General features: G+C 50.2%; 1 protein-coding gene across 4 annotated transcripts in view; it reads right to left on the bottom strand.

The window, feature by feature from the left end:
• PSMG4 (proteasome assembly chaperone 4) overlaps nucleotides 1-4,673 on the bottom strand; it is a 54,670-nt gene extending 49,997 nt beyond the window's left edge. The window contains exon 1 of one of the 4 annotated variants that reach the window (XR_006818388.1): nucleotides 4,387-4,668. Coding sequence is in view for 3 of the 4 variants with exons in the window: in XM_046006004.1 (XP_045861960.1) it covers nucleotides 4,387-4,560 (174 nt within the window). In the remaining variant the exon portion in view is untranslated. Of the gene's footprint in view, nucleotides 1-4,386 lie in introns of all 4 variants that reach the window. The other 3 variants (XM_046006004.1, XM_046006005.1, XM_046006006.1) reach the window with 3 other exon arrangements.
• Between the last annotated feature and the right edge of the window lie 18,694 nt (nucleotides 4,674-23,367).

Raw genomic sequence — 23,367 nt, 5'->3', positions numbered from 1 at the left:
GTAGTGGACTTCTAAAAGTTCCGATTTTGAACTCTGCTGCTTAAATACTTTGTGGTAACCTCCATAAGCAGGCTCTCTCCCTGCCTCTGTACCCACAGTTATATATTCCTAAGTCAACTCTCCACACCTCCTACCTTCCAAAAGGTGATCACTTTTCTACTTGTAGACTTGTAGTTTTTGCTCTCTCAGACCTCAGACTGATCTCTTGGGCCTTCAGAATGATGCGATAACTAGCTGTATTCAAGACAAGCCCCTATTCTTCCACCATCTCACCTCCTCCCTGCCAGGAGGCAAGATTTTTAGAGGAACAAGTTTGTGCCATCAGAGGCTCTGGGGTGGGCACCCCTCCCCCAACACTGTCCAGGTAGAGACCAGTAAAATGAATAAACACCTACTCTGTGCCAGATACTGTGAGCAGGGCACAGATCAGAGACTGCTCCTTGTCTCCTAGTGGTTCAAAGTCACTTCAAAAGGAGAAAGAATTTGTTCGGTCTATAAGAGATGATCAAAAAACACAGGATAAGAATGAAAGCATTTACTGCAAGCTTTTTTTGCTGAAAAAGATAGCAAAACATGAACTCAATTAATGAATTTGCTGTTTACGAGTTTCAAGTTCAATATTCAGCTGTATGCTAATAATATTTAAACTTTTAGAGACAGAAAATCTACCTTAAGGTGATCGTTTCCCACCAAAAACAAGACTGAAAACCTCATATTGTTACCCTTTGTGCTTCATTATTTCCAAAAATCATACTATGCCCAGCTGATCTCCCAGGCACACACATGCCTAGACAGCGTTACTGTGGCTGGAGCACCACTGTCCACTCCAAGTGGGCCCAACACGTCCTACATCATCTGAGCACATAGGGCCATATATCATCCTTGTTCTAAAGCCCGTCAGTGCTGCGAAGAGACCACGTGACACAAGGCAGGCCAGCTGGAGGAGCAGCAGAGTGATATGGTTTTGTTCTATACGATCTTGTCTTACATGTGAGGGTTGAGGGGAAAGGGAGGAGGGGAAGACATCAGAAACCCTTTGGTGCCACCCTCCATGCATGGACAGAAACCTTTTTCTAGGAAGAGCCAGAGGATATATCGCTTGATTTTTATGGACTACAAGGTCCGGTTTTAACCATTCAACTCGGCCAACAAATTATAAAAGCCGCGACAGACATTACTGAATGGATGGGCAGAACTAGGTTCCAACAAGACTTGGTTACAAAAGTAGAAGGCAAGTCAGCCCTAAGCTAGGTTTGCCAAGCCCTATTCCACAGGACTCGTGTCTCCTGCTTTAAGCTACGGTCTACACTTCTAACTGGAGAGTGCTCCTCTGGTGCTAGAAGACAATGTGCAAGTATACAATGTGGCCAGTGAGTAGGACTGCACTTTGGACAGGTCTGGTAACTGAAAGTGGCCCCTTTTCCTTTTCCTACCTGATCTTGGTGGAGTATGAGCTTCCAGCTGCAAAAACATACCCTACCAGGAGCTAAGACTACCAAATGGTCAGACTGCCAAAGCGCACCAAAGCAGCCCAAGGGAGGAATCTTGAAACTGATTCAAGGAAGCAATGCCTGGTCTTACCAATGAGCAGTCCTGGGCCCCATGTTACCGCCAGGCTTACCCACTGTGTACACTACAGTCAAAGGACTAGGAAATAAAGAAGGTGAGGCAGCTTCAGGGCACCACAGGGTCCAAACACACAGCCCCACCCACAACTGTGTGCCCCTGTAGGCCCTTTACCTCTCCTCCAATGAAAGAAGGAAATACCACCTGCCCGAAGGCCCAACTACCAGTACCCACCAGAAAATAATAGAAAACCTGCTCAGGAAAGGAACAGAAAGAAGGGAAAAAGCAGAAGAGGGATACTGTATGAAGACATCCAGAAGTCCCATTCAGAAGCTGTCTCCTTCCTGAAGCCTTGCCCAGGTCCTGCCTGATGGCTCACTCCTCTACTACTCCACGGTTCCCTTAGAGATTACAGTCCTCGTTGCCTGCCAGGCCGCAGGTTACTGGTAGCTGTCCCTAGCAAACCTGGAGTTCCCTGACTGGGGCCTCATTCATTCATTCATTCAACAATTTAATGAGCCACTTGTCAGGCACTAAGGTTACAAAGTCGCATAAAACAGGGGTGCCTGGGTGGCTCAGTGGGTTAAAGCCTCTGCCTTTGGCTCAGGTCGTGATCCCAGGGTCCTGGGGTCAAGCCCCGCATCTCAGTGGGGAGCCTGCTTCCCTCTCTCCTTCTCTGCCTGCCTCTCTGCCTATTTGAGATCTGTCTGTCAAATAAATAAATAAATAATCTTTTTATAAAAAAGACCAAAATAATAAAAAAAAAAACTCACGAAACAGACAAAGCTCACCACCACCACGGATACTGATAATAAATTACAGAAGGAGCAACACCTGGGGACACACTGCTAAAAGCAGCCACGAAGCCTGTGAATTGGCAGGGAGGAGGGCGGGAGGAGGGGAGATCTACCAAGTAACAGAGCCTACAAGGTTACTGTAAAGTCTCTGAACTGTGCTCTCAGGGTATCTCTTGAAAGGTCTGGAACAGAAGAACGACAATATCTGATTGCTATCTGCTGCCCTGTAGAGAACTGGCCATAAGGCAGTGTTGTAGGCTGAATCATGTCCTCCAAAATGGTAAGTGCACATCCTAACCCCTAGCACCTGTGAATGTAACTTTTTTTTATTATTAGAAATAGGATCTCTGCAGATGTAATTAAGCTGTAATTGAAGATGAAGTCACACTGGAATAGGGTGGTCCCTTAATTTATTATGACTGGTGTCTTTACAAGAAAAGACACAGAGAAATAGACACACAGAAAAGAAGGCCAGTGACATTGCTAGCTGCGGCTTGAGTGGTGAAGCTGCAAGCCAAGGAATGCCAAGGACTGCCAGCAACACCAGAAGATGGGAGAGGCATGGGAAGATTTCTCCCTCAGAGCCTCCCAAAGGACCAGACCTGCTGACTCCTTGCTTTCAGACTTCTGGCCTTCTGAACTGTAAGAGAATAAATCTTAGTTGGTTCAAGCACTTTGCCACAACAGCGCTAAGAAATTAACACAGGCAGCAAAGGGGGAATCCGGCAGGGAGCCAAGGAGATGCCGCAGGTTGGCCCAGGATGGCAGGCCTGAAAGGAAGCAATGGGGTTGCTGAGTCCCCTTTGAGGCAACCAATTTGAACAATGGAAACCTGAGCACATAAAAGGGCCCACAGTGACCTCCAACCCTTTGGCTGAATACAAACAGTTCCATCAGGGGACCCCCCTAAGCCCTAGCTAACCAATGCGTTACTTACACCCCAAAACAGGTACCAAGAAAGGAGAAACATTTCATATGTTCCCACACCTCCTCACCTTCTCCCTTAACTACAGTTCCCCAACACCAAATCCTGGCAGACAGTCTCTCCCTCGCTGTGCTTCCCGCGGCTCCCTTGAGGTGCACTCAACAACCTCTGTCTCCTTTGTTCTGCCTGGGGCCAATTCTTTCACTGACCCTACCAACTGCCGCCACCTGAAGGGGTCGCCCCACAGGCTGGTTGGATTCCCCCCAAGTTTTGATGGACCTCAGTGCCTACAGACTCACTGACACTCCCATGTGGGGAGTGGAAGAGAGAGTAATCAAGTTGGAATGGAGTTTCCACCACGGAGATGGGCCAGCTGTGAAAGAAAGTCTGCAGGAAGAGGTTAGGAGTTCGGTCGTAAATAGGTCTGGTGTGAGATGCCTATTAGACTGTCAGGACAACACAGGAGTTCGAAATTCAGGAAAGGGGTCTGTACTAGAAACAAAGAAAATTCGGTGTGATCAATATAGGGAAGGCATGATAACGAAGAGATGGATAACCCCAGGGCACGTGTGTGACCTGAGAGCAGAGGTCCCGCGATGAAGCCCCCGTGAACACTCCAACTACAGAGAGCGGCTAGAAGAGCCAGCAGTGGGAAGCCCGCCCGAAAGGCAGAGGAGGGGGGTGGAGAGGCGGGGCTCGCCTGGGGGTCCACGCGCCGGCCTACCGCACCCCGTTCTCCTCCGGTGGTGCAGGTCCGGACCGGACCCCGGTTCTCTGAGACACCACAGTAAGAGTTCCGAGGAGTCCCTAGTTCCCCTGGGCCCAGGAGAGACCTGAGGGCTACGCCCGCGCACCTAGGGGGCCGGAACCCCCTGTGGTACCCCACTTGCGCTGAGACCCTCGGTTACCCTCCGTCCCAGCCCCCGCCCCACACCAGCCCGCCTCCTTGGGCCTCCTACCCCCGACTCCGGTTCGGTCTCCCTGGCCGCGTCCCCTGTCCTCTCCCCCAGCCCCAGCTCCGGCCCCCTTCAGGACCTCCCGACTGCGTTCGGGCCCCTCACCACCCTCTCCCTTGCCCCGGCCCCGACCTGCACTCACGTAGCGGTTGCACATGGCCACGGCGAGGTTGCGCAGGTGCGGCGTGGCTCCCACCCACAGGAACAGCGAATCCGTCAGCCGCATGACATGGAAGTGGACGAGCTGCTCCCACAGCCTCGCGCTGAAGTTGTGCAAAGAGACCTCCCCGCCCGCGGCGGCCGGCGGCTCCTCCATGCCGGCCCGCACGCCGGGCCCCGCTAGCGCCCGGAGTCCCGCTGCCCGGCAGTCGCCCAAGTCAAGCCCAGTCAGACCCAAGCAAGCGAGCGCCGAGAGGCCGAGCGCGCGCCTTCACTTTCGGTCCTGGGACGTAGGCGGGGCGGGCCCGGGGGGGGGAGGAGGGGCTACCCCTGGGCGGGGGCGGGGCCGGGGCCGGTAGTGGGCGGGGCCGGGATGCTCGCCCTTAGAAGGTAGACTGAGCACAGAATGCGCGGTTCCCTCCCCACCTCTCTCAGTGGTGGGGTTCTCTGAAAACCTGCGGACATCAGCGGCAAGGGCAAGGCCGACGTCGGGGAGGGGAAGGACGGAGGTGACCCGAGGGTGTCCAGGGCACCGGGCAGAGCTCGCTCTCGCTTGTTCCCTCCCTCCTTACTACTTGATAAGTAGCATTCTTGTGTTGGAGCTAGCTGCAACGTCTTCCCAGGTCGTGACTCAGAGCCCTTTGGAGACAATCACTTGTTAATCAGTTCCTTACCGGCTCTTAGCGCAGCCACCTCCCATCACACCGTCTTTGGTTTGGTTTACCCAAATCCTCCTTCCTTAGGAAGGATTGAACGCAGATAGCCTTTGAGAAAGGCGGCGATATTGGAAGAAAGCCTCCAAAAATTGTGACCACTGAAGTTGGCAGGAGGCACTCTTGGACTCAGACAAGTTTGCTGTCTCATACAAGCCTGGGCCTTGAGCTGACTTTTAGCCTTTCTGAGACTCTGTTTCCTAGTGGACAAAACGGAAATAAGAATAGTAGGAAAGGAGTAGGCGCCAGTATGTGGGAAGCACGGTTAATGGTTAATATAATGGGCCATTCTAGGCCCTGCCAAGGGTCCCTTTAATCTGAGTCACTTTGGGACACTACAGAGTTGAAATAAAGAAGCCTTCGATATAAGAGAGAATGAGGTAAAAGCAAGCAGGATCCATTTTGTCAGGTTCTGTTACAACAAACCTCTGGGTTTTATGTCAGAACTATCACAGTCTTACCTTTTAAATCTCTAATAGGTCTCAGGAGACAAAATTTATATGAGAAAGTTTAAGTATTTTTACAGGTTTGTTCTATTTGCTAATTATTTCAATACAATAGTTAACTTTCATGTCAATATTTTTAACAGCTTTATTCACGTATAATTGACATACAATAACTACACACTAAAAGTGTATAAATTGAAGTTTTGACACATGTATAACCCATGAATCTATGACTACAATCTAGATAGTGAATATGTCCATCACCCCAGAGGTGTCCTCAATCCCCTTTATAACCCTTGCTGCTCCCCTGCCCCGCAGCCACTAATATGCATTTTTGCCACTTCGTATTCGTTTGGATTTTCTAGAGTTTTAGATTAATTGGATCATAGAGTATCTACAATTTTTTTGTCTGCCTCTCACTCATCACAATTACTTTGAGATCTGTCCATTGTTATGTATATCAATAGTTTACTCCTTTTCAATGAGCACTGGGTGGTTATATGCAAATAATAACTCGTGGAACACTACATTAAAAACTAATGAAGTCCTGAATGGTGACTAGCATAATAAAAAATAAGATAAAATAAAATAAGATAAAACAAAATAGTTCACTCCTTTTTATTGAGGAGCAGTATTCCATCGTATGGCCACACCATTTTTGTTTATTCCTTCGCATCTTGATGTTCATTTGGGCTGTTTCCAGTTTGGAGCTCTTTTTTTTTTTCCAAGAGAATATTAAATCATTTATTGATTACACATGATAATGGATGATACACAAACTTTAATCCCATCTATAATTTTATCTGATACCATAATTCAATTTAGATATATTGCATAGGATGTGCCAACAATCATATTAATAACCAAATAAACTCCAGGACTTTGCTTGGGTGACCTTTTAATGGTGAACTCCAGGTCACAACACATTAACTGTCAGTTCAACTACACCAAGGTTTGTGGAGACAATGGCTTCTGTGCCCAAGCAGGTCGCAAATAAATTTCGAATGGAATCTGGCATCACCCTGAAGGAATTCTAACTTCATACTGTTGGGGTAGTATACCAAGATGGCTTCAGAGTAGACTAACTTTACACAGCACATTTTTTAAAAAGACACATTTATTCAGCGTCATGATCAGACTATTACATTTAGCAATCAACAGCATGGGTGCAAAAAAAAAAAACAACTACATTAAAACTCTTTGTTGGAATGCTTTACCCTTTCCACAGAACAGAAACTAAAATAACCTGTTATACAATTAGTCACAAATACAGTCCTCGAGTTTTTTTGCCCATACACATGAATATTGTCTAAAACATGTCTTTGTAGCAGCGAGGCCCTGCCACCGCTGTGCTTGGCTGAGTTCACAAATCTGTTGTAACCTGTGGCTTCCCTGTCCCTTCTCTGGCTCTCCTCGCCTGCTAAGCTTTGTTTCCTGGCAGGAATTAAAACCTCCTGCCACTGCCGTAGCTACTGCTGCTGCTGGAACCACCATAGCCACCTTGGTTTCGTGGTTTGGCGAAGTATTGGCCTCCACCACCATCAGGGCCAGAGCTTCTGCCTCCAAAATTGCCTCCTTTCATGGGTCCAAAATTTGAGGATTGATTGTTGTAATTGCCAAAATCATTACAGCTTCCGCCACCTCCAAGTTGCTTCCATCATTACCAAATCCGTTCTAGCCATCCCCACTGCCACCATTTCCACCACCACCTCGACTGCCACCAAAGCCACCTCGACCACTGAAGTTTCCTCTGCGACTAAAGTTGTCATTCCCACCAAAACCACCTCCACGACCACCACCAAAGTTTCCAGAACCACTTCGACCTCTTTGGCTGGGTGAAACACCAGCCATCTCTTGCTTAGAGAGCGCTTTCCTTACTTCACAGTTGTGGCCATTCACAGTATGGTATTTTTGAATGACAATCTTGTCTACAGAATCATGGTCATCAAATGTTACAAAAGCAAAACCCCTCTTTTTGCCACTGCCTCGGTCAGTCATGATCTCAATCACTTCGATGTTCCCATAGTGTTCAAAATAATCTCTTAGATGATGTTCTTCAGTGTCTTCTTTAATGCCACCAACAAAAATCTTTTTCACAGTTAAGTGGGCATCAGGTCTTTGAGAATCTTCTCTTGAGACGGCCCTCTTTGGTTCCACAGCTCTTCCATCCACCTTGTGTGGCCTTGCATCCATGGCTGCCTCCACCTCCTCCACAGGGGCATCTGTGACAAACCCAAAGCCTCTGGAGCGCTTGGTGTTTGGATCTCTCATGACCACACAGTCCGTAAGTGCTCCCGATTGCTCAGAATGGCTCCTCAGACTCTCATCGGTTGTTTCAAAGCTCAGACCTCCGATGAAGAGCTTCCGCAGCTGTTCAGGTTCTTTGGGAGACTCTGACTTAGACATGATGGCGGTGGGAGGGGAGACTTTAACGATGCTTACTCGCTGGCATCCACGGGCAGAAAAGCCAGTTTGGGGCTCTTACACTACAGCTGCTACCCATATGCTTTCATCTCTAGTAGATAAACACCTAAGAGTAGAATCGCCATATCATATGGCCGTTGTATGTGTAATTTCTTTTTTTTAAGATATTATGTATGTATGTACATATGTATGTATGTATGTATGTATGTATGTATGTATTTGAGAGAGAGAAGCAGAGGGAGAAGGACAAGCAGACTCTGCAGTGAGTGGGGAGCCCAACATGGGGCTCGACCCCAGGACCCTGAGATCATGACCAAATTAAGAGTCAGGTGCTTAACCAACTGAGCTACTCAGGCACCCCTGTAACTTTTAAAGAACCTGATGAACTGTTTTCCATAGTAATTATACCATTGTGCATTCCTATCGGTGTATGGAGTTCTGGGTCCTCCCCATGACCATCAAACAGCAAGGACCATGTCAACTACTTGATATGGTCAAACTTGTTCATTTCAGCCATTCTAAGTTGTGTGTAGTGGTATCTTATTGTGGTTTTAATTTGCATTTCCTTATTTACTAGGGAATCTCAGTTCATACCTCACGCCATACACGAAAACAAACTCAAAATGGTTGATAGACCTAAACATAAAACTTAAAACTATAAAAGTTCTAGAAGAAAACACAGGAGAAAACCTTTGTGATCTTTAATTAGACAAAGATCTGATAAAGCAGCAAGATCCGTAAAAGAACAAATTGATAAATGGGACCAATGGAGCAGATGATCTCTCCACATCTCAACTCTAACAACCTTGGCATGCTTTATCCCCTAGCAAACAAATGAATTTTAAAATGAGAATATAGGGCGCCTGGGTGGCTCAGTGGGTTAAGCCGCTGCCTTTGGCTCAGGTCATGATCTCAGGGTCCTGGGATCGAGTCCCACATCGGGCTCTCTGCTCGGCAGGGAGCCTGCTTCCCTCTCACTCTCTCTGCCTGCCTCTCTGCCTACTTGTGATCTCTCTCTGTCAAATAAATAAATAAAATCTTAAAAAAAAAAAGTGAGAATATATATCTAAAGAATCCAGAAGAACTGTCTTGGGAAACTGAGGCAACTAGTTAAGAGCATATTGCCTGGGGGCGCCTGGATGGCTCAGTGGGTTAAGCTTCTGCCTTCGGCTCAGGTCATGATCTCAGGGTCCTGGGATCCAGCCCCACATCAGGCTCTCTGCTCAGTGGGGAGTCTGCTTCCCCCACTCTCTCTCTCTGCCTGCCTCTCTGCCTAGTTGTGATCTCTGTCAAATAAGTAAATAAAATCTTAAAAAAAAAAAAAGATCATATTGCCTCACTGTCCTCTTCCACATCCACCCAGCACAGGTTGAAGCAAACTCCTCTCTGCTCCTAACTGGGCACTGAGCACTGCTGGGAAAACCACCTGACCAGCAGGCGAGGGTCATGATCAGGTATGGCCCCAACATCAGCTGCCCAGCCCCCAACACTACCCTGCACTCCCTTAGACTACATCCTCTCTCATTTACTCTCAGGACTATTCTCCTCAAGCCCTAACCCTATCCAAGCTCAAGTTCACCAGATGAGGTGCTTCTAATTGTACAAAGAAAATAGAGTTTAACTGGCTTGATTTCCCCAACACATTATCTCTCTACTCAAACCCTTATCTTCATCTGACCCCATTCTTACCAACTTCTCCTCCCCCCATTACCATGAGTTTCCCCTCCTCTTGTCGAACCTTAATCTATCCACCTGTGCTCTGACCCTATCCTTCTTCACATTCTCAAGAGTTCCACTCTGTTAACTTTGGTGGCTTCTCCAAAGACTCCTGGGGTGGGCTCTGAGATGTGCTACCTAGATTCCCCCTTTAAAAAGGGACTTTGGGGGCACCTGGGTGGCTCAGTGGTTTAAGCCGCTGCCTTCGGCTCAGGTCATGATCTCAGGGTCCTGGGATCGAGCCCCGCATCGGGCTCTCTGCTCGGCAGGGAGCCTGCTTCCCTCTCACTCTCTCTGCCTGACTCTCTGCCTATTTGTGATCTCTGTCTCTCAAATAAATAAATAAAATCTTTAAAAAAAATAAAAAGGGACTTTGTCCACGCTGCTGAAAATACTGTTAGCAGACAGGCGTCCACCATTACCTCCTTTGGCGTCTACACACCCTTCCCCGGACAGCTCACATCCAGTGACTGATGGAGGCAGCTGCACAGAGGCCATGCTATTTCAGCCCAATGCAGCACAACTGTGACGGGCCATTTTTGCTCCAGAGTTCCATGGATTCAACTAAGCCTGACTGCAAGAGTTGATTCACCCTACACCGTCAGAAGAAACTGTGGATGGTCGATCAGGAGGCTGAGTGCAGTCACCCCAATAAAATCTTATGGTCCTGGGGCGCCTGGGTGGCCCAGTGGGTTTAAAGCCTCTGCCTTCAGCTCGGGTCATGATCCCAGGGTTCTGGGATCGAGCTCCGCCTCAGGATCTCTGCTCGGCGGGGAGCCTGCTTCTCCTGCTCTCTCTACCTGCTTCTCTGTCTACTTGTGATCTCTGTCTGTCAAATGAATAAATAAAATCCTAAAAAAAAAAAAATCTTATGGCCCTTTGCTCAATTTCTGGACCCAGAACCCAATAACTAAAGACATGGTCATGTCCCCTGCAAAACCACATTAAGTATACACAGTATGACCATCCAGACCATCCTCAAAGAGACCAAGTTACCTGAGTAACTTGAGACTAAGTTACCTGAGTCATTTACTCAGGTAACACTATCCTAGGGAAATGGAAGACCCGAACATCTCAAGAATCAGAGTGGGACTTGAGATATGGAGATCTGAAGGTTCATCATGGTCCTTCTGCTAAAATGGGGGCATACAGGAACCGCACAATATACAGAGTCCTGGCTAATGGTCCATTTGGTTCAGAGCCATCTAGGATCATTTGCCCAGTCCCTGAATATAGGACTAGGATAGGCATACTTAGAAGCTGACACTATCCCCACAGTGGGTCCTTGGCCCATGAGGTATGACCTCTCATAGTGGAGAAAGCTCTGTGGAAGTCTGGGAAACTTCCCCTTCACCAGCCAAGCAACACTGCAATGAGGGAAGGATGTTGGAAATTAGTGCCACCCTTAAGGATCCAAAGGAAGCCATGCTGGTGGTCTTCATCATTTCTCTAATTTCCCACTGGATCCTGGAAGATGACAATAGGCTACAACGAACTCAACCAAGAAGCAGTCTCAATTGTAGCTGATGTGATGTCTTTGACAGAGCAGTATACTAAGGCCACAGGGACATAGTCTATGGCCAACAATTCGGGATATGCATTCTTTTCTATTCCAGTCAGAAAAGAGGAGCAGAAACAGTCTGCATTTCCATGGGAGGGACAACAACACTCACACAGTTTTGCCCAGGACCATGTTCACTCTCCACCCTCGGTCAGAACATCATGAAGAGTTCTAGACTGTCCAGACATCCCACAGAATATCACCCTGATGCACTACAGCTCTTGTCACCTCCGTTTCACCAAGGCCCTGTCTTTAGTTCACACCTCTGGCTGTATGGGGGAGCCCATATAGAAATGGCGATGAGTGAGGTGAGAGCCCGAGCTGGGTTTCCGGATGGGTCCGTGCAGGGGTGCAAGCTACACCGGGTAGAGTTGTGTTGTAGTCTTACTCCTGCAGGCTGCCTGGTCAGCCACGTTGTGTGGGCAGAACAGGAGCCCGAGGTTAGGGCGCACATAGACCCGTGGGCAGAGGGCCAGGCATTGGTGGGCTGATTGGGAAACTCTGGGGAGAAAGATTTTGACAGAGGACAGGACAGGGAGTTCGGGGGAAGAGGCATGAAGTGTCCATGAAGTGTGAAGATCATTGGGCCACCTGTCATCACAGAGAACATGAGCAGACAAAATGACTCAACCAGTGGATGTTAGCTAGCCCCTGCCTTCTACCACTGCAGGGCTGGTACAATCAATGGGCCACGAACAAAAGAGCCGTGGTAGCAGAAGTGGAGCCAATAGCATAGAATTCCACTCACCAAAGCTGTTCTTGCTCCTGCTGTCACCAAACATCCTACTTACCAACAGAGGCCCAGGTTGAGGCTGTCACGGAACCAGGCGTCAAGGAGGACCTGCCGCTAGCCTGCAGTCTGGTGATGTGGGGCTCTTTCCACCCAGAAGGGCCAGCAATTGGTTCTGATGGAATAGAACCCCATTCCAGGTGTCGGCTTGCCCTCCCTGTCTGCAGAGCCGTGGTGCCATTACCTGAGCTCTCACAGAGTGTGCAATCTGCCAGCATGGCCTCGCACAGAACATCACGTGAGACAGCCAAAAAAGTGGGAGAGTGGGCCCAGAGCTGTGGGAGCCACTGGACACATCACACCATCTGTGCCACCCACAAGCTGTCCACCGAAGACCAAAATGCTCAGAGATGATAATTTTGGAGGTTGGAGAACCATCCCCCAAGACCCTTAATGGAGCTAGAAGCGAAGGGCTATATATGGTGCTGCGTTCCCCGCAGGAAGACTGCGTAAGTCAGGGATCCATGAGTGGAAGCAGGAGCAGCCCCTCTTATCATCACTCCCCCAACGGGGACAGGTGACTGCTTCCCAATGCTGCACTTACGGAATGTAGCGGTAGCGGTCCTGCTTCGCAAAGGGAGAACCCCTCCTCCAGGGGACACAGCAAGGGTTCTGCTCCGTAATTAACTATGATGGCCATGAGGCACTTTGCGCTCCTTGTTTCCAGACCCCAGCAACTCACAAAGAGGAGCCACCGTCCTGGCAGGGGAACGCCACCGTCATCATAAGGGAGAGATAGGGCTGTTGTCATCAGGTGAGGGCAGGGAGGAAAATGTCTGACGCTCAGTGGATCTACTTGGGTGCCACATGGCACGCCCTTGCTCGACTGTGACACAAATGGACCCAACTGTAACGCTGGCCTAAGGGCAGATCCTCCTTCCAGGGAAGAATGGTTGCCCGGTTGCTGGGACCACAGGGTCTTTAAGAGTCAACCCCTTTGGGGATAACCCCTGCTGCTGAGAGCTGCCTTGCCCCCAAGGTCTTTCCTGGGCTGGGAGTTGGGGGGCAGGAGGGCTGTCTGATGGAGGCAAGGGAATAACGATGCAGCCACTTTGGCCCAATGCCGTCAATGCTGACAGCCATGTGAGCCCCAGAGTTCCCCGTGGGGTCACCGGAGGCTTCTCCTTCTCCCTCTGCCCACTCCTACTTCCTCTCGCCCCCCGCATGGGTGTCATTTCCAATTCTCTATTAAAATTCTCTAATAAAATATGCGGACTAAACTCTCTGAAATTGCTTTCAGGCAAAGCCAGCCTGGAACAGGCTCCCTGTGAGCTCGTTCTCCTCTCCCCTTATGCATTCCCTGGGCACCTGCATCCGCGGCCATGAATTTGCTTGTCACTAATCTCACAAGTACACATGTACGGCCATCGTTGATGTTCCCAGAGGCGCACACAGACCCATCTGTCTGGGGCCATCATTTCCTAACTGTCCCCCACAGCACCTGGCCCCTCCTCACATGCACACCTAATTCCACCGTCTCTTCCACAACTCCCTCCTGCCTCCACCCCAGCCCTTTCCTTCCTGTACTCCCTCCGGTGGTGAATGTTCCGCCACTCCCTTGGGTTCCCAAACCGCACCTGAAGAATCCCTGACTATTGCCCACAGGCCGGGCACACAGCCTCCCCGCCTGCACTTCCAGCCTGGGGCATTCCTTGCCCTTCCTTCTCTCGCCTGACTCCAGGTCCTGGCATTCTGGCCGGCTCTCTGGCTTGCACCAGGGGGCCCTTCTCACTGTGGGGGAGAGATCTAGCGAAGGAATAAACCGGCTCCTGTTATTTCCTCTAATGAAAACTTTCTGCAGGGACATTTAGCCTCATTCATTCGAGGCCCCTGGCCCAGCTGCCAGGCTGCTTCAGGTCTGTCCCTTCACCCACCTGCTGCTTTCCGCTCTGGCGGTAGATCCGGAACAACACAAGGCGTCCAGAACCCACCACCTCTGCTTGCCCTGTGCACCGACGTCGTCGCGGCCCCACCGTTGCACCTGCTAGAGAAACCCCTCATCCCAGAGTTAGCCCCAGGAGCATCCCTGCGGGAGGCCTTCTCCAGGCCCTTCATCTTTACCTTCCACAGCGCAATCATTTTTCTGTGTTGGCCTGTTCGCCTGCTCCTTGGCCTTCTCAGGAAGCTCCTGGAGGGCCGCGACGGGGTATCCCAGCTTCAGTGCCCTGAGCAGCACGGGCCCTGCACCCAGTAGGCACCGAACAAATATTGACTAGGTAGTTGAGGGAGTAAATGAATATTTGAGAGGACAAATAAGGGCCTGGGGGGGGGGGGGGGGCTTGGGCTGTACGCCTGCCTCCACCACTAATTAGCTCGATGCCTCTTCTAGGTCTCTGTTACCTTAGCTGTTACCTTAGCTGTAAACTGAGACGATTGGCTTAGAGGCTCTCTGAGGCGCCTTGCAGAGCTAATGCCCTCTGAAGATCAGATAAGAACGCACAATGGTAACCAGATCTTGCGGCCGACCCTGAGCGGGAGGGTGCAATTCTCCGGAGAACCACGAGGTGGCAGGTGGGAAGGAAGCGGGCTGGCTGCGGCGTAGCTTTTGGAAAGCAAGGTCCTACTCTGTAACTCAGGAACCCTGTCGGGGGCGGGGGGGGGGGGGGGAGGTCTTTTCTCCGGGCTCTGCAATCTTAGAATCTTAGAATGCTCGGATGAAACAGTGGGTCCTGTTTCTCAGCGAGGCCGCAGCCCACACATGCAAAAGGACTCAGCATCGCTCTGCAAAACAGGCCAGCTTCCCCGGGCTAACTGCTTCAAAAGAGGGCAAGAGGGGCATTGGTGCTTTGATTCATCCCTCTCCTCTTTCTGCCACCAGTCTGGGTTGTGGGACTTTGTCTGGCATGAATTTTGGTAGGAACCACGAATTACAGGATTATTTAGATGACAGATGAGAAAACTGTTCTGTGGGGAGGATACTGGTTACCTCCCTTCCAGGTGAAGAAAGGTGAGGCTTGGAAGACAATGCATGTCATCTGAAGCTAGAGCAGCCCTAGGCCTGCTCACAGGGCAATCAGTGAGTCATAAGAACATCCAAGATGTTCTCAGCCTCATAGGACTCTCTCCGGAGATCCTTGGGCATTTAATTCAAAACCAAATCTAGACTCTCTTACATGCCGTGACTGGTGATATGGTGCTTGGTTTCATAATAAGGCTAGGTTATGCTATAGTGACATTTTAATCCTGCAAGGGCATTGGCACTGGGGGGTAGGAGGTAAGATGGGAGGACTCTGCTCCGTATAGTGCTTTGGAGACCTAGACGGTGCCTTGGGTCACAAGAGCAGAAGAGGGATCTCTTGGGTCAGGCTTCTTAATGCTCTGACCTAGAAGTGACACCACAAATCTTCTTGTGGCCAATAGCCAGAAACTGCTACCTGTTGCTGCCTCCCTGCGGCAGGAGGGAGGGGCTGTGTGCAAAATGTGGGAAGCAGACGGAACATTTGATGAGCTCCAAATGTCCCTGCTTTAGAGGCCACTTTTAGGCAACAGGCTCAAGCAATGAAAATTTGAGCAAGGCCAAAGGACCCACAGTGACTACAGAGATGACACAAATGGGCTCACTGAGTGACCTTGAAATGGCCAGAGTCCCTAACTGACCAATGGGCTACTTACGACCAGCCGCAGTTCCACCCGTAACTATAGCCCCCCCACCACCACCTCCTGGTGGACGGTCTCTCCTATGCCGTCCTGCCTGCTGCTCCCTTGCAGTATATTCAAAAATCTTCTGTCTCCTTTGATCTGCCTTGGGTGAATTCTTTCATTGCCCGTGCCAATCAGAATGTCTCACATCTGCCATATATATGCCATATATATATATAATCTCCAGCTTCTCCACTGGGAAGCCCCAGTGGCCTGAGGTCAAGAGGTGAAGCCCAAAGCTGTGTTCACCTCCCCAAGTGGCCCTTCTCTAATCTAAGGAGCAAAGAATATTCACATTCTGCTCCAAATATGTTCCTCCCGCCAAACCCAACAAACTCTCTGCAACTGAACCCATTAAGTCCGTCTCTGTTCTAGTTACTACAGATGAACTTTCTGATGTCACTTGAAGCACCCGTCTGAGGTCCACCAGAGCACCTGTCCCCCTTCCTTCTCACCTTCTCAAGGACAGCACACTAGCAATTTGTACCTCTCTCTCCTGCATCATGGATTTTCTCCTCAGCACTAGACTATTTTCATCAGCATACAGACATGATCTTTACAAAATACCTTTCTCAGTCTCACATCACTCTTATTCCCTCCCCATGTCTCTGCCCTTCTATAGTAAAACCCCGGAGAAAGACTTCCACAGTTATCTCCAGATCCTCTTCTCCCTTTCTCTTCTGGCCTCGCCCCGCCAGTCTACCCTTTCTTCATGACACTGCTCTTGCCGAGGCCACTGAAACTCTCTAGCTGTCAAGTCCTGGAGCCTCCGCTGTCTCTTCCTTGTGCCCGGATGGCGCTGACTCCCAGGACAGTGCTCTCTCTCTTTCCTCCAGACCCCTCCTCCCAGTGCCTCTGCTGGATCTCACTCATAGTCCCAACCTCCCCCACGGAAGTGCCCCAGAGACACTTCTCTCTTCCAGCTGCTCTCCCTGTGAGGTGCCCTCCTCCAGCCCATGGCTTCTGTACCTTCGACACACTGATGCCGCCCACATTTGTGTCTCCGAGCTTTCCTGAGCTCCAAACCTGTACTAGAGTCAGCTGTCAACCCAGCATCCCAGTTTGAACGTGAGTTGGAAGCTTAACAAGCGTCCCCCACAAAGCCTGTCTTTCCCACATTCCTCCTCATCTTGGAAAGTAGTACCTGAGTTCTTCCAGGTAGTCAGGCCCCAAACCTTGGCTTCCTCCCTGACCCCTGTCATCTTCTCCCAGCTCATGTCCCATTCGTCAGCAAATCCTGCTGGCTCAGTCCAGACTCTGACGGTAGCCGGCCACTCCACCTCGGCTCTCCTCTGGACTCCTGTGCTAACCTAAATGTTCTCCCTGCCCCTGACCTCATCCCCTTACCATCGATTCTCCACGTAACAGTCAGAATGATTCTTCCAAAGCAGTTTTCCTCTTACCTCATTTTCACAATAGGATTAGGTTCTCATACCAAAATTATCTAACAGGAGCAGTCTGCTTCCGGTGAAGATTTCAAGGATATTAGACTTTCTTGATGCATATTTTTAAAATTTTCCCCTATCCATTCTTGAATCTCCACCAAAGACCAGTATTCTCCAGCACATCCACCTCTTCCCTTTCCCCCAGCCCCGCCCCTGCCTCCTCCACCCCTGCTTCCCCCCTACACACTCCTCACAAGTGCAGACAAAATATTTTTGCTGGCAACAGCTGTCCCATGCCATTTCTTAGCACAGAGAAGAAAAACCCCTGCTCGAATTCTAATGTCATCAGACTCTGGCACAAAAGGAAAATAAGATAAATCCTATCACTTTGCTTCAGAGGGGGGGAAAGCTCCAAGTGGATTAGAAACAAGTAGAATGGTGTCACAGTTAAGTCACAGGCAGAATTAACCATGAAGAGATTTTTATAACTCTTTGAAAAATGTCAGTATAGTTTCCTTAACCAACTAAGCTCCCATATGGCTCTGTCTTACCCAGCGGACAGCTGGTAAGTCAACTCGGCCTCTGCCATTAGACTGGCAGCCCCATCGAGGGCCCCGGAGGGCGCCGCCCCTTTCTTCACTCCACCAGACTCCACAGAAGCCCTAATCCTCCTCTCCCACAGTGCAAGTGCAGATCTGGCTCCAGATCAACCATGAGTGGTGAATAAAAATGTTCCTCCCTCATCAGGCGAGGCCAAGGGAGCAGCCAACGTGCAAACTCGCTTGTTTTAGGGAAGGAAACACACAGGCTTTAGGAGAGCAAGGCAGGAAAGGCCCTTCCAACAAGAAGTAGCTGGGCAGCCCCACGGCGTGGCAGTTCACCTTCACCTTGCTGACCTCTGCTTCTTTCCACAGCCATGACGATACACTGAACTCTGAGCAATGAGTATGTATTTCACCTGGATCTCCGGGCACAGACAGATTGTTGCAGAGAGGAGGCGGTAATTAACAGTGGTGGGCCAGGCACAGACCGGCCAGGGAGGCACCAAGTACTCACGGGTCAGGAGCTTCAGGAGGGCTGGGTCAGGCTGGACAGATCGTCAGAACCTGAACAAAGGGATGAGCCAGCCAGGATGAGAGAAGAGAAAGAGGGTGTGCTGGGGCTCAGGAGGAGACAGATGTGGGCAGAGCCATGGGCAGCACGTGTCCTGGGAAGTGGAGTGACCTGAAGGGTTAAGAACAATGGCACACGCTTGAAGACTTCTCCTGTCCCAGAGGAGCCTCACAAAAGTCCAAGGAAGTGGTTATCATGATTCCAAAGGAAATGAATGCTTGAGGGATAGAGGAAATGCTCAGAGGCACACAGGACCTGGGGTGGAGCCCCAGCCACGTCTGAGGAAGCTGAGGATGAAAGTTGGGGCTGTGCGGTATGGAGTGCCAGGCCAGGAAGCCCGGACTGAAGGGAATGCATAGGTTTCCAGACAAGGGGCCTCCCCAGGTCCACCTCCAAGGGCTGTTCATCCACGACAAGCCCTGAAGATGCAGTGACCCGGGGGCCACATCATGACCCCAGTGGAACTTGTATTCTGTCCTTTTGCTCTAGCTGTCTTATCCAATATCCCGGAATTCCCCCACACAACCCAGCCTTTTAATATTTCAGTTAAGGGTAGGCTTCCAGATGATGTTATCTTGTGACTCGATGCTTTTTAGATGAGCAAGCTCACGCATCGGGAGGGGTTCTTTTCAGGGACAGCGTGTACCCTTATCAGAGCGGGGACATATGTGCTCGTCCATATGTGTGACTGTGTGGGGAGGTTACTTCAGGCTCTGGGACACATGTAGGGTTAATAAGACACAATAAGACTCACCAGGAAACCAGGAAACAGAGACAGCTCTGCTATCACAGGGAATACAGAATTTATATCCCTTGTCCAAATCAGTGCCGAGTGAAAGGCCCTGCTGTCTGCTGGGTGACTCTTCGGATGCTTTATTAAAATCCTTGGCCTGACTTCAGAGCCTGTTGCCAGAGATAAGCAATCATGGAGGATGGAAGAACAAAAGACCGTTTCTCTCCATCTCTCTCCCTCTCCCCTCCTGCACCCTGGTTCCCCCTCCCTCCTGCAGAAGCAGATCACGTGATGCTGAAGCAGAGATCTTTCTGCGGAGGCACTGCGGATGGGAGGGGCAGGTGGGCTGGCTGTTCAGCTCACTGTGGGTTTTTTTCCCAGAATATGGAAAGCCTTCCCCTGCATTGGTGCCCGGACACCGTGTGAGTCACGGCCTGTCTGCCAGCCCCGTCACCCGGCCCTTCTGATTCCCCACACACAGCCCTTTGAGTCCTGATGGACTCGAAACTTCCACCCAGTCCGTAGATGGTTCTATTCTTGGCACAAAGGAGATCTCCTTTGCAAAGAATATGGCTGCCCTAAAGGGCCCATTTCTGCACTTGTTTCTTCTTCTTGGTCAGAAAACAAGCACAACGGCCCGCTAAATAAAGATGCAGCCCATGAATGCGGCCGTATTTCAAGGGGAGTCAGGGACTAAGCCAAGGGATAAATGAAAAGATCCAGTGACAAACTGTCCATTCATCGGGTGCACTCAGCAAACATTTACTGAAGCCATCTGTGCTCCGGGCCCTGTGCTGAGGGCTGCAGAGACACAAAGATGGCCTTGAAAGCGGGGACCACACCTCCTGTGAGCTGTCCACACCCCGCAGCTCCACACAGGCAACCTCACTGGGTTGGGGAGGGGGGGACACATTCACACAGATGCAGCTCAGCTGCCCCGCCACGGCGCCACGGCCCCGGAGGAGCGCCACGGCCCCCGGAGGAGCTGAGAATGCGTGGGAGGTGTGTGTGAACGTGCAACGGGATGAATGAAGCACACAGCAGGAAGCGAGGCACAGAAGAGCACTTACTGTGGGAGTCTGTTTCTCCAAAGACTCAAGATGATGAAACTAAGTCCCGGTGCTGGAGGTCAGGGCAGCAGTTACATTTGGGGGCGGGGCTTCTGGAAGGCTGGTGGTGTTCCTGAGGACATGCATCGAGCAGAACACCTGTGGTCTGGAGGTTTTTGGGAATCCAGCTTAAGAATCTATTCATGCCTGGGGCGCCTGGGTGGCTCAGTGGGTTAAAGCCTCTGCCTTTGGCTCAGGTCATGATCCCAGGGTCCTGGGATCTAGCCCCGCATTGGACTCTCTGCTCGGCAGGGAGCCTGCTTCCCCCTCTCTCTGCCTGACTCTCTGCCTACTTGTGATCTCTGTCTGTCAAATAATAGGTAAAATCTTTAAAAAAAAGAATCTATTCAGGCCTCTTTACATATATTTGTATACTGAATCAGAGAGCAGGAGGCCTTCGAAGGCAGCTGTTCTATGAATTGTCTTTGCCTAAGACCATATCTAATGGATTCTGGCCCCGTCAGTATTCACCTCAAACTTTAGTCTATATCCCCCGAAGGGTCTTCTTTATGGCCAGTTTCAGTCCATAAAACACAGCCAGCAAACCCACGGATCATAACGGCAGCCCCTGGTTGGCACAAAAGGTCAGCCTTCTTCTGGTGAGTCCCCAAGCAGCTTTTCATCTACTCGTGCCTGTCGTCATCCTCCAAACGTGGCTGAGTTCCTACTGGGTGTCAGGCACCAGGATATCAAAAAGTGAAGACAAAGTTCTTTTTAGTGAAAGAAAAGGACCAGCGGAAACTCCAAAGCAGCACGGCAAGCACTGGCTGAATATAAACAGAGGGACTTCACGGAGGCTCCAGAAGGGCAGGTGAGGAGGGCTAGGAGGAGGGCTAGGAGGGCTTCCTGGGAGAGGTGAGAGAGCAGAGGGGAGGATGAGGAGGAGTCAGAGGGACGAGGCAGGAGGGGCATGAGAGGGGGAGGAAGACAGATGGAGGAACGGCAAAGTGATCAGAAGGTGGGGACAGCATGAGAACAAAGGGGGGCTGCCAGACAGAGCCAATCAGGAAGCTATTACACAAAGAGGGAGAGGGGTGATTGGCCAAGAAAGGGCAGCAATATGGAAGAAAAGGATGGAGCCCAGCTCTGGCCCCAAGCAGTGCCTTGAGAAGATCTTATTGTCTCATCAGGAGGCTGAGGAGGCCAAGGGCCAAAGGGGAAGTAACTTGTTCACAGGCTCACAGCCGCTGGGCTGAGAGGAGAAGCCAGTCTGCGCCTTTCCCACTTATGCTGCTCAACACCCTTGTTCCATATTTCCTCCGACAGCATTGAAGCGCAGGTTGCCTTTCACAGGTCCATGGCCCAGATGTTCGATTCCAGACCCGTGCTTTTCGCACTCTGCTCTTCTGCTCCCTCTGTGCAATCCGAGCTCCCCTTGGAAGTAGGTGTAAGGCTCCCTCCAGGTTAATGAGAATGTAACACAGTCACAGGCTCCTTGGTCCTGTTGCTTCTCCTGTATCCCACCCGGCCTGCCCCTTCCCTCCAGGCCTCCAACTGGGCCCGATTTCTAGTTGTCCAGCAAGAACATCAACGGCAATGAATTTTCTCTGCAGAGCACGCATACCTCATGCACCTGCTGGCTAGCCCACGCTGAAAGAGGCCCTTAGCCTCCGGGACGGATGCCAAGCCATTCGTGGGTCAAAGTCCATCCAGGCTGAAGCCTGGGCAAGCTGCCTGAACCCTCCCCTCCCGCTGATCTGTCCTGCCCCAATGCACACTCTGGAAATTCTTGCAGCAGGTGGGAGACAACCCCAGAGCAGAGGAAACACCTTCTTCAAAGGTTCCTTTTGTATCTTTCAAAATTTCATCACTAAGAGCTCAGAGCAGAGCACAGGGTTCATTGTATGGCCTTCGGAAAGTCTTGCTAGACTTCAAACTCTAGTAATGGGTAAAGGCATAAGCTATGGGACCCATAATCTGGCTTGTATGGTAAGGGGGCACTGTCTACTCACAGCTACAAATACAAACCCCCGTGTGGTCACCATCACCCATGCCACGGCACACTAATGCATGCTTTTACAGAAAAGCCCACCCCTCCCATGCAATTCATGGTTATCTCAGTGGGCTCCTCGCTGTGCTCACCCAGGGGGCTCTGAGCCTCCAGGCTGGAGACTGGGGCCAATAAAATCCCTCTTAGGAATTTGCATTTGAGACCCAGGAAGATTTACTTCTCTCTCTTTCTCTGGGTGGCTGGAATGTAGCAAAGAGGGCTTGCAAAGACAGTATGTACATCTTGAACGTGGGAACATGGACACTTTCTGGGCATGCAGAGTGACAAAGAGCTCTAAGGGTTTGTTTACAGATCTAAACCCTCCATGCATGCCTTTTCTAGAAGTGTTCTGCAGTGATCATTCTATATTCTGAAGCCTCAGCTTTTCCAAGTGGGCTTTCATACTCCCCAGTCGGTCTGGGGCTTCACAGGAGAATAGCACACTCTCCCATCAGGGATCTTGCCACCGGTGTCGCTCCAAGGACGGAAAACTCTAAATTGTTCCTAAGTCCCATGCAGAGAGAGACAGAGAGCTTAGTGAGTGATGTGGAGGGAGCATGCATGGCCTGACTTCATACCAGAGTCAAACTCAGCGCAAGGTTGCACACCCAAACAATCCATTTCTCTTAGAGCGAGAAATCACCCTTTATGGATGGAGGAAGGACTTGGGGTTTGACCAGAAGAGGAGACTGAAAGTATCATAAACCAGTGCTGGATACTGGAATTATAGGGGAAAAGTGTACAAACTAAATGGGGGGGAAAAAAAGGATAGTAGTTGGAGAGACCTGAAAAAAGTACATTAAGTCATTGATGAACAAAGGTTTGGGTTGGATTATGTGTAATGTGTAGAGACATGGCCGGGACAATGGTATTCAATAGTACGTTTACTTACAGCAACACAGCTTCAGGCGACAGTTTATTAAAAGGAAAGAAAATGCAAACATTTCATATATGTAAGATTAGGGAGGCATCTCCACCACCGAGGACGGGCCTGGAGGTCAAGCAGAACTGAAGCTCACCGTGTGCCATTCACATGTGAACACACACGCATGCGTGCAATGAAATTGCAAGTTTGGTGAAACTGTGCACCTAGCCTCTCTCTACTATCACACTCACTCAGGAACCAGAGACTGACGATTGTGGAGCAAAGAGGAAAAAAAGCAAAGCTCAGTGAGACCAAATGAACAATTTTCAATCCAATCTCTGTTGCCTTTGTGCAGGCCATGGGTATGAAAGAAGAGAGACTCAACAAAGTTAAATTCCAGCGTGCAGCCCCACGGGCCATGTTAACCCAGCCAAGATGTGCCACCCCTGTGGTTGTAATGACACACCTGGAACCCTGGGT

This window comes from Meles meles, chromosome 5 (assembly GCF_922984935.1).
Source record: "Meles meles chromosome 5, mMelMel3.1 paternal haplotype, whole genome shotgun sequence".
NCBI classification, from domain to species: domain Eukaryota; kingdom Metazoa; phylum Chordata; class Mammalia; order Carnivora; family Mustelidae; genus Meles; species Meles meles.
The sequence above is the reverse complement of the archived record's forward strand: the minus strand, read 5'-3'. Positions and strand labels throughout refer to the sequence as shown.